At 42.2% G+C, this 15,403-nt stretch overlaps 2 protein-coding genes across 3 annotated transcripts in view; one reads left to right on the forward strand and one right to left on the reverse strand.

Annotated features, from left to right (window-relative positions):
- On the reverse strand, nucleotides 1-11,855 carry slc25a15b (solute carrier family 25 member 15b). 2 transcript variants are annotated; one of them, XR_016483785.1, is made up of 9 exons: nucleotides 11,710-11,841; nucleotides 10,748-10,876; nucleotides 9,187-9,298; nucleotides 6,358-6,504; nucleotides 6,105-6,242; nucleotides 5,925-5,998; nucleotides 4,794-4,969; nucleotides 4,348-4,506; nucleotides 1-4,045 (listed from the first exon to the last, which is right to left on the reverse strand). XR_016483785.1 is itself a non-coding variant. In XM_021618952.3 (8 exons), the coding sequence occupies exons 2-8, from the start codon at nucleotides 10,800-10,802 to the stop codon at nucleotides 3,924-3,926; spliced, it is 909 nt and encodes a 302-aa protein (XP_021474627.2). In that variant the 5' UTR covers nucleotides 10,803-10,876; nucleotides 11,710-11,855; the 3' UTR covers nucleotides 1-3,923. The 2 variants fall into 2 exon arrangements, 1 of the variants encoding a protein (XP_021474627.2); XM_021618952.3 differs by lacking the exon at nucleotides 5,925-5,998 and having other exon boundaries at nucleotides 11,710-11,855.
- The window catches only part of mrps31 (mitochondrial ribosomal protein S31), a 19,387-nt gene continuing 15,648 nt past the window's right edge, over nucleotides 11,665-15,403 (forward strand). Inside the window, exon 1 of the mRNA XM_021618951.3 lies at nucleotides 11,665-12,150. The gene's annotated coding sequence lies outside the window, so the exon portion shown is untranslated. The remainder of the gene's footprint in view (nucleotides 12,151-15,403) is intronic.

The following is a 15,403-nucleotide window of genomic DNA, read 5'->3' on the forward strand; positions in this document are numbered from 1 at the left end:
TTTGTCCTGCAGTGACACTTTTAATGCAAGTCATGTAATTACAATACAAAAACTATTTTCCCCCCAACATATACAGTTAGTATTCTTTACTCTATACAGTATTATTGTACTCTTTACAGTAGGATCGTATAATAGGCTACTCGTTCCTGATAATTTCCTGAACATGAATCAAATAATATGCATCTTTATTTGAAATAAATATTGCATATTTAAAATGTCTAAAGTTTAAAGGCTTGTTTAAGGAATATTTGACAATGGAATGATACCTCCGGCAGATCATTGCAATTGGCAGTTTGGATATGATGCTTAGTCAGTGTTGCTTGAAACTGAGAATTTCATGGTTTGGCACATCACAATATAACATTACAGTAAATGACAAACAAGGTGAAGAATAGTGGTTAATAGACAAACAACAATAACAAAGTAACACTTCACCCCCAATTCCTCCCCTATGTAATTACAAAACTGCTCAAATCAATTAGAACGCAGTTACTGACGTATAACATGTTAGCACAATGTTGTTACTATTAATACATTTCAGCATTATTACACAGGTATAAGAGCAACTGAATGTTAAGCGTTACCAATATTAATGACTAAAAAAAAGGACAGAAAAACACTGAACATTTGAATAATGGAGTTACATTTCAGGGAACTTGGCAAAAAGGCAATCCGGCTGCAGTATTGAAATGCATTTGAAAAAAAGAGTGCTGTTTTCTTGAAATGGCTGGAAAATACAGTACTATTACAGTGCCTTTCTCAATCGTGTACCAGCACTATGACAAGTAAAGCCAGAGGGGTATACAACAAAGGATCAATGAGTTACCCTGCCTAAATATTCTGAAATAACTTATTTTTTTGAAGGATAAGCTTGAAATGGCATGGTCTAATTGACTCAACAACCAAAAAACACATCTTTCTTAATGAATCAGAACATCAATAGTTATTTCTGGTTGTTTATCAAAGTTAGCTGGCTAATTCATTGAGCCCGCTTTGTAGTATACCCCTCGGGTCAGGTCCACTCCGGTGGAGTGTTGAGAATAGGAGGAAAATAATGGTTGGCTGTGTAGATGCATTGCCCTTCTGCAGTAGACAGACAAGACCACAAAAGAGCAGTAACAACTCAGGGGTATACTACAAAGCAGGATCAATGCATTAGCCAGCTAACTTTGATAAACAGAAAAATAACGGATCATTTTCTGGTTCTTTAAGAAAGCTCAACTTAGATACAGTGGGGAGAACAAGTATTTGATAACCTGCAAAATCGGCAGTGTTTCTTACTTACAAAGCGTGTAGAGGTCTGTCATTTTTATCATAGGTACACTTCAACTGTGAGAGACGGAATCTAAAACAAAAATCCAGAAAATCACATTGTATGATTTTTTAAGTAATTAATTTGCATTGTATTGCATGACATAAGTATTTGATACATCAGAAAAGCAGAACTTAATGGTACAGAAACCTTTGTTTGCAATTACAGAGATCATACGTTTCCTGTAGTTTTTGACCAGGTTTACACACACTGCAGCAGGGATTTTGGCCCACTCCTCCATACAGACCTTCTCCAGATCCTTCAGGTTTCGGGGCTGTCGCTGGGCAATACGGACTTTCAGCTCCCTCCAAAGATTTTCTATTGGGTTCAGATCTGGAGACTGGCTAGTCCACTCCAGGACCTTGATATGCTTCTTACGGAGCCACTCCTTAGTTGCCCTGGCTGTGTGTTTCGGGTCGTTGTCATGCTGGAAGACCCAGCCACGACCCATCTTCAAAGCTCTTACTGAGGGAAGGAGGTTGTTGGCCAAGATCTCGCGATACATGGCCCCATCCATCCTCCCCTCAATACGGTGCAGTCGTCCTGTCCCCTTTGCAGAAAAGCATCCCCAAATAATGATATTTCCACCTCCATGCTTCACTGTTGGGATGGTGTTCTTGGGGTTGTACTCATCCTTCTTCTTCCTCCAAACACGGCGAGTGGAGTTTAGACCAAAAAGCTCTATTTTTATCTCATCAGACCACATGACCTTCTCCCATTCCTCCTCTGGATCATCCAGATGGTCATTGGCAAACTTCAGACGGGCCTGGACATGCGCTGGCTTGAGCAGGGGGACCTTGTGTGCACTGCAGGATTTTAATCCATGACGGCGTAGAGTGTTACTAATGGTTTTCTTTGAGACTGTGGTCCCAGCTCTCTTCAGGTCATTGCCAGGTCCTGCCGTGTAGTTCTGGGCTGATCCCTTACCTTCCTCATGATCATTGATGCCCCACGAGGTGAGATCTTGCATGGAGCCCCAGACCGAGGGTGATTGACCGCCATCTTGAACTTCTTCCACTTTCTAGTAATTGCGCCAACAGTTGATGCCTTCTCACCAATCTGCTTGCCTATTGTCCTGTAGCCCATCCCAGACTTGTGCAGGTCTACAATTTTATCCCTGATGTCCTTACACAGCTGTCTGGCCTTGGCCATTGTGGAGAGGTTGGAGTTTGATTGAGTGTGTGGACAGGTGTCTTTTATACAGGTAATGAGTTCAAACAGGTGCAGATAATACAGATAATGAGTGGAGAACAGGAGGGCTTCTTAAAGAAAAACTAACAGGTCTGTGAGAGCCGGAATTCTTACTGGTTGGTAGGTGATCAAATACTTATGTCATGCAATAAAATGCTAATTATTTATTTAAAAATCATACAATGTGATTTTTTGGATTTTTGTTTTAGATTCCGTCTCTCACATTTGAAGAATAGCTATGATACAAGTTACAGACCTCTACATGCTTTGTAAGTAGGAAAACCTGCAAAATCGGCAGTGTATCAAATACTTGTTCTCCCCACTGTATGTGTTTTTGTTTGTGGAGTCAATTAGACCATGCACATTTCAATCTTATTTCTTTAAAATATATATATATTTTTAAATTATGAATATATAACCAAGTTAACTGTCGAACTCCTTTATTCTGCTTTGTAGTATACCCCTCTCGCAGATTAAGAAATAGATTATGACTATTCTGAGATTCTGCTCTGACGTGCCACAGACAAATGCTAATTTAAAAAGGGCTTTATAAAATAACATGTCTTTTATTAATACTGTAAAAAATTAAAACACTAAATACTCCACTTCCAGACCTTGATCCCGTTTCAAATCAGGTCTGGGAGTGCATCCTGTATATCAACCTTACACCGAGTGTACAAAGAATTAGGTCCATAACATCGTTTTCAACTGGATTCACCCAGTCAGTCTATGATCCCTTATCGATGTCACCTGTTAAATCTACTTCAATCAGTGTAGACAAAGGGGAGGAGACAGGTTAAAGAAGGATTTTTAAGCCTTGAGACAAGAGACATGGATTGTGTATGTATGCCATTCAGAGAAGATTTAAGTGCCTTTGAACGGGGAATAGTACTATAGTAGGTGCCAGGCGCACCGGTTGAAGTGTGTCAGGAACTGCAATGCTGCTGGGTTTTTCATGTCAACAGTTTCCTGTGTGTATCAAGAATGGTCCACCACCCAAAGAACATCCAGCCATGACACATCTTTGGGAAGCATTGGAGTCAACACGGGCCAGCATCCCTGTGGAACGCTTTTAACACCTTGTAGAGTCCATTCCCTAACGAATTGAGGCTGTTAAGGGGATGCAACTCAACTCAATATTAGGTTCCTAATATTTTGTACACTCATTGTTTATTCACATTTAAGTCAAGTATCTAAAAACATAATATTAGCCACAATGCTTCTCTGAGGAGTGTGGGTTCCGAGCCCAACCCAGCGGGCAAAGCTCAACCCACTTACAACCAGAACTCATTGAAATCAGGTCATTTCAACCAGTTCAGAGTGTTGTAGGAGGTTAACGACACAACGTAGTAGGGTTAACCAGTACAAATGACAAGGCAAAAAAAGAGATGGGGGACATCGTTGTCAGAGGAGGACCAGGTCAGCTGTCAAACTGTTTCATCATGAACTTACGGCTGGCCTCGTACCCCAGGAACAGGGCTCCGTTGGCGGGGAACGTGCGGATCATGGTGGGAGTCAAACCAGAATAGAGCGCCCTTACACCTAACCAAAAAGGGAAAGAAATGAAAGGATAATATTTCCTACTGTCCTCAACAAAGCGTGTAAGAGGAGTGATGCATCTTGCTTGAAGCACAGAGCGGATTTTTACAAAGTCAGAATGTTGGCTTGGTCGATCGCCCACAAGCACATCACATGCAGCGAGAACAAATTATACATCTGTATCTCAAACAATTTTTTTGGGGGGGGGGAATCAATTATCTATGATGTTTGAAGATATGAATTGCAAAGACATTCCTGTTTAAAAATGTTGCCCAAAACCACAAAACATCCCACACAGTGCCTACCTTCCGTCCTCATGATAGTCATCATGGTCTTGAAGAAACCTTCCTGGCGCCCTATCATTGACATGACCTGGATGCGAGACTTGACACAGTCAAAGGGGTAGACCACCAGCCACAGGCATGCACCCCCGAAACCCCCACTGAACACAATAGGGGCCACTCCTGTAACATACACATAGCCACAAGTCATCAGGAACACAGCCATAAGCATAATGTGTTTTTTTCTAACAAGCTAACCAAATTAGGTTGAATGTTTTGGAAAGAGAGTTTGGCGCAAAAGCTTTACAATGGCCAATTCCGACATAATCCCAAAAGGAATCCCAATCAAGTATATTGCTACACAATTCATCTTTAAAAGCCTTCTCCTTTATCCCATCCCCTCGGAAGGCCCAGGACTCTAACATCTAGGCTACTTGCCATCCCTTAATAGTTAAGTAACACTACAGTACCTATGTCATCCTTGCTGCACTTCATGTTGTCAGCAAAGGTGGTTCGGCAGAGCTCGTAGGCCCCGAAGAAGCAGAAGTAGCCGGGCACCTCTCTGGCGATGGTTGTGGTCAGGCCTGTGAAAAACCCTGTAGGACCATTTTGCTTCATCACTGACTTCACCACTGACCACACCGTGCTGCAGGCAGAGAAAGTGAGAAAGAGAGGCAGAGAGAGAGAAAATGTTATGGAAAGCGACTTACAAAACAGTGAGTGCATACTTAAAATTTGTATGGGATCCCTGCGGGAATTGAACCAACAACCTTGGTACTATTAGTGCTACACTTTTACAAACTCAGCCATACCGGACCACTCCTCCAGTTCAGAGGTAGAAAAGCTCTTTTATAAGGAGGTAATATGAAAATCAAAACATGGTCATTTTGTAAGAATAGTTTATACTACCCTCTAAACAAAACAGGAAAACAAAAAAAAGTTTTAAAGTAGCAAAACTTAAGTGAAAAATGTAAGTAATTATGCGAATATCCTTTAAAAAAGGCCCAAAGCAGACGTTTTTATATTAATTTCTGGGTAACAATTAAGTAACTTACTGTAATAGTTTTCCATTAATATGGTCAAAAATTTAAAAAAAGTCAAGCAAGATTTTTGCTAGGACTGCCTTGGAGTGGTCTGAGCGGGGATGGGAAAACTTGCTGTTACTGAGCGAGTTTGCTTTGCATTGCTCGCTGCACCGGGTGTGTGGAGATCTCACTTTAGGACCAATGGAAAGGTCCGTTTGGCGAAGTAGGCTGTGATTCAATGATAATCAATGCGGTGCCTGTTAATTTGTATGCAACACAGGACAAGCTAGTTAACCTAGTAATATCATCAACCATGTGTAGTTAACTAGTGATTATGTTAAGATTACCTTGGCTCCTTGCTGCACTCGCGTAACAGGTGGTCAGCCTGCCACGCAGTCTCCTCGAGGAATGCAATGTAAACGGCCATAATCGCCATCCAAAAATGACAATTACCGATTGTTATGAAAACTTGAAATCGGCCCTAATTTTTTAAAATTTATTTATTTAAAAAAAAAATTATATATATATATATATATATTTTTTAAATCGTCCGACCTCTAACATTAACTCATTTACCGCCTGTCGAAGCTCCACTCATGCAAAATCTGCTGATTAGAAGGTCCCGTGTAGATTGTATTTTCAACCAGCAACTAATCAGGAAATAACACATTTACAGTGTTAGTTTCATCAGCTGTTATACAATATGATACAAAACACAGGACAAATGTTGACTGCACTGGGCCTTTAAACACTCACTTTTGGCCCTTTGCGATTTTGCCAGACGCTTCCATCTCGTACATGGCTTGAAGACGACACTTGACCAGCTCAGTGGGGCACAGGACCAGAGAGGAGAAGATGGATGCAACCGACCCAGCACATGCTTTTTGCATGTCACTGAAAGACAGAGACATATAGAGAAAGAGAGAACATACAGTAGGAGATGATATGCCTACTACTGAAAGAGAGCGAGCATTCAATTAGGCCTACACATCCTAGTATCTTTCCTTACCTGAGTGGAGCCTCCGTTCCCAGTCCCGCCATTGTGCGAACCACCTCCTGGCAGAATCCGTAGCTCATGAAGAGCACAGAATTCTCAGCGATGTTAGCCATCAGGGCTGGGCTGGTACCCTGGTAGAGCCCTCGGAGACCCACCTGTCTGTACAGTTTAGAGTAGTTTATTAAAGTGCCACTCCACCAGATTAGAACAATTTACAAGATATAAAATACTCGATGTCATCCATATTAGTCAAAATACATTACATCAGTGCATTCGGAAAGTATTCAGACCCCTTGACTTTTTCCACGTTGTTACATTACAGCCTTACCCTAAAATAGATAAGGGTATTCCCCCCCCCCCCCCCCCATCAATCTACACACAATACTCTATAATAAGAAAGCAAAAACAGGTTATACCTTTTTTGCAAACTTATTCAAAATAACAGACCTACCTTATTTACATAAGTATTCAGACTCTTTGCTATGAGACTCGAAATTGAGTTCAGGTGCATCCTGTTTCTATTGGTCATCCTTGAGATATTTCTACAGCTTGATTGGAGTCCACCTGTGGTAAACTCAATTGATAGGACAGAATTTAGAAAGGGACACCTGTCGATATAAGGTCCCACAGTTGACAGTGCATGTCAGAGCAAAAACCAAGCAATGAGGTCGAAGGAATTGTCCGTAGAGCTCCGAGACAGGATTGTGTCGAGGCACAGATCTGGGGAAGGGTACCAAAAAAAAGTATGCAGCATTGAAGGTCCCAAGAACACAGTGGCCTCCATCATTCTTAAATGGAAGAACTTTGGAACACCCAAGACACTTCTTAGAGCTGGCTGCTGGAGAAGGGCCTTGGTCAGGGAGGTGACCAAGAACCTGATGGTCATTCTGACAGAGCTCCAGAGTTCCTCTGTGGAGATAGGAAAACCTTACTGAAGGACACCAATCTCGCCTTTATGTTAGAGAGGCCAGACAGAAGCCACTTCTCAGCAAAAGGCACGACAGCCCAATTGGAGTTTGCCAAAAGGCACCTAAAGGACTGTCCATGAGAAACAAGATTCTCTGGTCTGATGAAACCAAGATTGAACTCTTTGGCCTGAATGCCAAGAGTCACATCTGGAAGAAACCTGGCGCCATCCTTATGGTGAAGCATGGTGGTGACAGCATTATGCTGTGAGAATGCTTTTCAGAGGCAGGGACTGGGAGACTAGTCAGGATCGAAGGAAAGATTAATGAAGCAAAGTACAGCGCGATCCTTGATGAAAACCTACCCCAGAGCGCTCAGGACCTCACCTTCCAACAGGACATCAACACTAAGCACACAGCCAAGAGGAGAGGCTTGGGGACAAGTCTCTGAATGTCCTTGTCCGGGCCACTCTTGAACACGATCAAACATCTTTGGAGAGCCCTTAAAATAGCTGTGCAGCGACGCTTCCCATCCCACCTGACAGGGCTTGAGAGGATCTACAGAGAAGGGAGAAACTCCCCAAATACAGATGTGCGAAGCTTTTAGCGTCACACCCAAGAAGACTCTAGGCTGTAATCGCTGCCAAAGTGCTTCAACAAAGTACTGAGTATTGTCTGGCCACTCTACCATAAAGGCCTGATTGGTGAAGTGCTGCAGAGATGGTTGTCCGTCTGGAAGGTTCTCCCATCTCCACAGAGGAACTCGGGAGCTCTGTCAGAGTGAACATTGGGTTCTTGGTCACCTCCCTGACCAAGACCCTTCTCCCCCGATTGCTCAGTTTGGCCGGGTGGCCAGCGCTAGGAAGAGTCTTGGGTGTTCCAAACTTCTTCCATTTAAGAATGATGGAGACCAATGTGTTCTTGGGAACCTTCAATGCTGCAGAAACGTTTTGGTACCTTATTCCAGATCTGTGCCTCGACACAATCCTGTCTCAGAGCTCTATGAACTCCTTGAACCTCATGGCTTGGTTTTTGCTCTGACATGCACCGTCAATTGTGTGACCTTACATAGACCTTTCCAAATCACGTCCAATCAATTGAATTTACAGATGGACAGATGAACAGATGGACTCCAATCAAATTGAAGAATCATCAAGGATGATCAATGGGAACAGGATACAGCTGAGCTCAATTTGGAGTCTCATAGCATAGGGTATGAATACTTATGTAAATAAGGTATCTGTTTAAGATTTTTATTTTATTTTTTAACTGTTTTTGCTGTCATTGTGTGTAGATTGATGAGGACTTAATTTTTTAAAATCCATTTTAGAATAAGGCTGTAACATAACAAAATGTTGAAAAAGTCAAGGGGTCTGAATACTTTCCAAATGCACTGTACTTTAACATGGACCTGTGATAGACTTAGCGTTCTGTCCTGGGTTGTACTTTTATATTAAAACTGCCTCATGCTACAGAAACAGGAGACAGCCAGAATGTCCCATAGGACAGGAGCCTCAGACAAAGCTACATTCTTGAGGCCTCCCGGGTGGCTCAGTGGTCTAGGGCACTGCAGAGACTCTGGGTTCGCGCCCAGGCTCTGTCGCAGCCGGCCATCCATGGGCCGACGCGCGGGGTTAGGGATATCCTTGTCTCATTGTGTGGTGGGCCGGGGCGCAGTGCACGCTAACCAGGTCACCAGGTGCACGGTGTTTCCTCCAACACATTGGTGCGGCTGGCTTCCGGGTTGGCTGCGCGCTGTGTTAAGAAGCAGTGCGGCTTGGTTGAGTTGTGTTTCGGAGGACGCATGGCTTTCGACCTTCGTCTCTCCCGAGTTGTAGCGATGAGACAAGATAGTAACTACTAACAATTGGATACCACGGAATTGGGAAGAAAAGGGGGTAAAACATTTTTTAAAACACACAAAAAAGCTACATACTTGTATGTGGAGGAGAAGCAGTGGACAAAGCCTCGGTACAAGGAGGGAAAGGTCTGCATCTTCACCTTGGCTGTGTCCAGGGGCTGACCGCTCAGCACACACGCTGTACCTCCTGGGTAGGGTGTGGAGTGGGGACAGTTAAAAGAAGCCATTTCACTTTATGACGATAGGAGTTGACAACAATTAGATCTGGGACACAAAACCTGAACCTTATGATCATGCAAAGTTACAAGGAATCCTACTTCTTTAGTGTATCTAAAGTTCAGAGCTGATTCAGCGCTTACCCCCACATTTTACACTGATAAGGATCTGTAGAGTGGGCTTTGTGAGTGTGTGTGACAGTGATCAAAGCCATTGGAAACAAAGGGCCCGGCTGGGGGAAGGCAATAGTCAGCAGTCAGTGTCCTGCTAGATCAGGTGAGGACTCTGAACAATTGACACCTTTTAGCATTGCTACTGCAATTACAGTACAAGAGTTAGGTAAAGCTCTCAAGAACATTTACTCAGATGTAGTTACACAAATAGTCAAATGTTGAGATATTTCATCTCCATCTTGGCCATCCAGACCACTGGTGTGCAATAAGTGTAAGTAATAAGGATTTGCAACCTTATTATTGTGATAAGTGTTCAAAAACCAAACACTTAAAAAGGGGCAAGCCGCAGTAGAAACAATAACAAAGCATACTTCCCGACAAAGCTGAGGGACGAGGCTGTATGTAACCACTATCAAATTCATAAACAGGGCTATGGATGCAAGGACTGACCATCCATGATGTCAAAATTATATATTTTAAATCATGTTGAGGCTATATACAGTGTGTGTTTACATTTAAAATCTGTTTACAAATAGTGGAGTAAAACATGTTTATTTCTGGGGTTCTGATGGGGTACAACAGTTGAACTATGCTCATGCGGCATTTATAAGTTATATTCTTCAAGAATCAAATGGGTAAATATACATTTAAGTAAAAATGAATAGTAACTGCAGATTTTCCCTTTTAAAAAGACAGGCGACAAATGTTGACTTTAGTTTATTTCTTATTTTGCATGCGTTTATCACTGCTGCACTGCCAAATAAAAATGTAAATAAATAGAACAAAGGTCACGTCATCTGTCTTTTCTAGTGTGTGGTTCTCTTACTTCCTTTTTTAAACTAGGCTAGTTTTCCTACGAAAACTCGTTTTTTTCGTATCAAATAATGTTTGAATACTAGTTGTTTGTGCCAAACCAGCACCCCGAACTAGACACTGCTGTGCTGCAAAAAAGTGTTTAACATTCAAGAAAACAGGCAATAATGGATATTAAGTTTGAATAATTTCATATTAGAATTAAACAATCAAGGCCATTAAACACTTGTTGGACAATAATTGTACAAATGAAATGCCTTTTATCGTGTCTTATGGAGTTCCAGCTAGTTACAAGAATCGGAAGAGCTCTAAAACAGCTACATTTTCTCTTAGCCCCATAGCAACATTTTAAAAATAGCATGAGATTAGCTATCAAACTGCATAAAATAATAATTTGGGCCCCCTGAAACTGTGCTTTGCAACTGTTACTTTACCTATAGCTCCAGCTGAGAGGTCAATGATGGCCTGCACCACTGGGTGTGGGGCCATTGAGATGGAGATCTGGAACTACCTGTAGAAGGGTTCCTCCTTTATTATGGTACAGCGCCTACTGCAATGCCAATCTGTGAAACAACCATATACAGTAAATACTCACTGTACAAAAAAAACGACGAAGCTACTATTACATGTTAAACCAGTTATCACTCACCATAAAAATCAGGGAAATAAGATTAGTGGGTACAGTAGAAAAACGATAAATAACTAGGCTAGTCAGTTAAGAACAAATTCTTATTTAAACTACAGTATAGATCGCACCTTAATAAACATTGACAAAAATGTCACTCCATTTCACCACGGTAGTTGTTTTTCCCACGACAAGTGAGGCAGTAAATCACAGTTCCTCGATTGTTCACATGTAACTCTAATAGAGTGAATCACTTATAATTAGCTGTCCATTCACAATTCCAATGCAAGTCTCAATTTGCTAGTCTGTGATCACTCTTCATTCGAAGCAGAAACTGGTGCGAAAGTTCAAGGAGCCAGAGAAGGCGACTGTCACGCTCAGCACATAGATTGTGTATATAAATTAATACGGTATTAACTGTGAAAACCGCTCTCGAGTGCGCCGAGTCTGTCACCATAAGCCATATATTCACTCATGTTGTACAGTGCATTGCGGCAATCGTGTTGGTATATCAAAAGTTAGTTTGCGATCTGAACAAGAATGCTTAAAATGACTCGGGTGTCCGGCTAAGCAAGCTACAACATTAACAGCTGGCAATGCATCGAATGTAAGGACAAACGGTAGCTAGCTTTTAGCAGTAGCTACATATTACAGCGATGATGTGTGGATGTAAGCTAGCTAGCTACCTAATACTGCTAACGGCAGGGTTCATTCGAGTTCTCTACATTTATTTAGCTTCATATAGAACACTACTCTCTCATTCCGACGTACCTTTGATGCTACGTAGAAAAGGTTGCTAGAGACACAGCATCCAAGGCCATCTCATTCAAACGTGCGTTTCGACAGAGAGGAAGAGGCGAAGCGAGATATAGTTTTACTCCGCCCAAAACCTGTCCACGAAAATAAGGCCACGGAGTGAGTCATTTTTTGTATGGAGGTCAATGTGTCGAATTTGGTCAACAAAAAATGTAATTGATAATTTGCTACGTGAGGTTTATTTGATAGAATATAAGTTTCGTAATGGTTGTTACGAATACACTGATATACGTGGATTTCGCATTTCGGCATCTTTGAAAAAAACTATTTATGGGAGCTGTGTCTTTCTTTTTTTTTTTTGATAGATATACATAGAGGACTCATGGCTATAACCCGTTTTAGCATGGACATTGGGCTTGTTTGACATTGCAGCCACCGGAAAGCAACCTCTGTCAGGTAAAGTCCACAAAATATATTGAATGTAAAAAACAGTTACATGACATACAGCATGGTCAATCAAGTTAATGTTTCTGACATTTTCTGACTACTAAATAACTATTGATTTAGAACCAGGAGAGTTACCGCAAGTCACAAAGAAAACAGGAGCTGAATCCTCTATTCCAGCACTATTTCACCAATCTAATACAATGACAAAAGATATCAAAAACAATTTAGTCCAAACAATGTAAGCTAAATATGATGTGGCTGTCCATGGTTCAGATTTCCGTGTATGTGTGTGTGCAAGTAGAAAAAAACATTGACTCACCCTATTGGGGAGAAACACCAATTTAATCCTCTTCTTTTTTATGTTGAGGAAGCAGTCTGACTGTCATAGAGTGAACGCTTTTATTTTTTTGTTGTTCTAGGCTACCCGGCTAAAATGCTTGCTCGCTAGCCTTACTTCCTGTCATGGGCAACATTAGCTAGTTAACATAAGCCTTCTACATCTAACTACATATTGAACTTTCATCGTTTCAGTCCGGGGGCACATTGTATGAATTTATGTTCGGATCAGAATCGCCGTTATAACCATTAGCCAGTACAGAGAACTAAGTAAAACCTTTAGTCCAAATCCCATCTCTATCCATGGCTAATTTAGGAAAGGGACAATTTTGGCTAGCTAGCTAGCCAGAGGACAACACCACAACGAGATGTAACAATTCAAGTTGTTTCTATGCTCAAAATGTGATGTGATAGGAGTGAAGCCAAATCCAAATTGGCTTCCCTTGACACTTATTTTTGGTGCACCAGGACCATTCACAGTTGAGCTCACTCAGTTTAGCGCAACGCTGATTGGCTATTATTTTAGACTTTTTTTTTAATCAAGGGAGGCCAAATGCTCGCGGACTTCCCCTGCATTCAAAGCTATGGGCGGCAACAATGTCATACTCTTTTTAACCAGACAGCATAAGATAGACTACACTTACAGAGACAGAGGGGTGCTGTTTCGCTCGCTCTAAAACTTTCTCGGGTGAGATACATTCAGCCTCTTGAGAATTGAAGGAAAATTATGAAAACAGAGATTAAATATATATATTTTTCTTCCTCAACTATTTGGGGCCTGGCTTCCCTATTTTGGGAAGCCTGGCTTCCCTTGGCATTCGTGAATACACTCCACTGAAAAATAAGCAGGTTTCGACTCATACCCTGACCTTGAGAAGGGATTGTGTGATGCAGCATGCTGGGTGGGGCGTTATACCTTCCTCCATTCATTGTCCAATGGAATTTCTTCTTCTTATTATTGTGAATTTCCGCCAGACCAGACACTTTTTGCTGTATTACTGCCTTTCTCAGTTCGGAATGTGCATTCCACATTATGACAAAACCAAAAAATAAAGGGAAAAGGGAATGGGATAAACTGAAATTGCACTACCCCTGCACCTATACACTATGCCCAAAAATCCACCACCCCATCCCACTACTTGGCCCTAAATTATCCTACACCAGACCGTCGACCTGGGAGGATGGAACCCCTTCTCTCAAAACTTCCTGTAGATCTTCTAGACTAAAATCTCTCACACACACCCCCCTGATCACCCATTTTTGAGGCGCCCTGCTACAGAAAACAAAGCACACCACAGGTTGAGCTCCAAGCTGCGTGATTCGAAGCGGCCGCTTCCTCTGGGAGGCGGATACACAAATAAATCTAAACAATTCCACTCCTAGAAACTTTCACAGATGTAATGTCAATGAATTAGTTATAGGAGAGACAAGAACAAGATGAGACTCTGGACCAGGCGGATACGGTATATTTGAGGCCTTTTAATCTAGCATAGTGATAGCTGGCAAACGTGCAGCACGGCTCTCATCGTCCACTCTTAGGGAGGTTTCGGAAAAAGAGAGCGTAACACATATTTGGGCAGTACATTTATACATTGAAATGACGTAGGTAGATTCTAGTAGTCCTGGCTCCTGGTTGGTTGTTCGTAGGTGATAGACAGTCCTCTCCAGCCTGTTGTCTGTATCACATTGGTTCTTGACAGAGTTCTGTGTCTTTGTAGCCCATCCCAAAGGGTTTGGAGCAGTGTATATTCATGGGTTATCAGTGTGTTTAACAACAGTCCGTGAATGCGTCATTACATGTTTTAATATGTTATTACAACACCCCCTCTTCACGTCTACTAGACGTGACAAAAACTAAATGTAAGAAAAATAGAATAGGACATTTTAGGAAATTTGTAGTCCCCCTCTTCACGTCTCCAAAGAGACGTGAAAATTACTCATATGTGCATGTTTCAAACTCCACCAGAGGATCCTCCTGTTGTAGGAGGGGGAACATCAGTGCAGGGTCATTATTTGGTGCAATAGCAGAAGTAATGACTCGAGAAAGCAGGGAGCGGGCACATGGGATGCAACAACAGCCACAGAGGGTTAATATTGCAACAAACACAGAGATAGAGACCAGAATAGAAGAGACCAGGACCTTATATTTACCAAATGCATCCATCCAGGAGTCCCACGTGCTGGTATCAACCCCAGAGTGGGATTTCATTTTACCATTCAGGGTACGTAGTCCTTCTAACGCAACAGTGAGACTGCCATCAGAGGCTGTGTTATTGGGGATAAATGTGCAACATTGCTCCCCAAACATAAAACATATCCCACCCTTCTCAGCCAGCAACATGTCAACGGCAATGCGATTTTGAAAAGCCATAAGGGAGGTAGCCGCCAGTTGGCCATGTACGGCCTCAAAACCTTGTTGAGTCCAGTTCCCTAATTTTTGGACATTGAAATGTATATAGTTAATGCGGTCAACATTTTTATTCACAGTGCACCACCAGCAGAGAGATGATTCAAAACCTGCGGCGACCTGGTCCACCAGCTTGTACTCATCAGGAACCCCCCTAGGAACACCTATAGCATCAATATATGTGGGATCCCCAACAGTCAGGGCTGCTTCCCGCTTGGTTCTGGTAGGCAGAAACTGTGGGTCCACAGCCTGTATCCGGGTCACCAAATCACCCACACCTATAGGGTAAACAGAGATAGGCAGTAGAAGTGTTACAAGCGCACAAGTACCCGTAGCCTTATTGGGAGGTCTGTCAAAAAGCCGAGGTCCCCCACACCACCACCAGATGTCAGCCCTGATCACTGGCTTAAAAACTCCAACTACTACGATAGTATTTGTACACCAACCAACAGGGAGCAAACCTAACTGTAGTATACCCCCTGTCATGTTAATACAGGAGAATTCGGCCCTGGCAACATC

The sequence above is a fragment of the Oncorhynchus mykiss genome, chromosome 10 (genome assembly GCF_057628025.1).
Source record: "Oncorhynchus mykiss isolate SJ-2025 chromosome 10, ASM5762802v1, whole genome shotgun sequence".
NCBI classification, from domain to species: domain Eukaryota; kingdom Metazoa; phylum Chordata; class Actinopteri; order Salmoniformes; family Salmonidae; genus Oncorhynchus; species Oncorhynchus mykiss.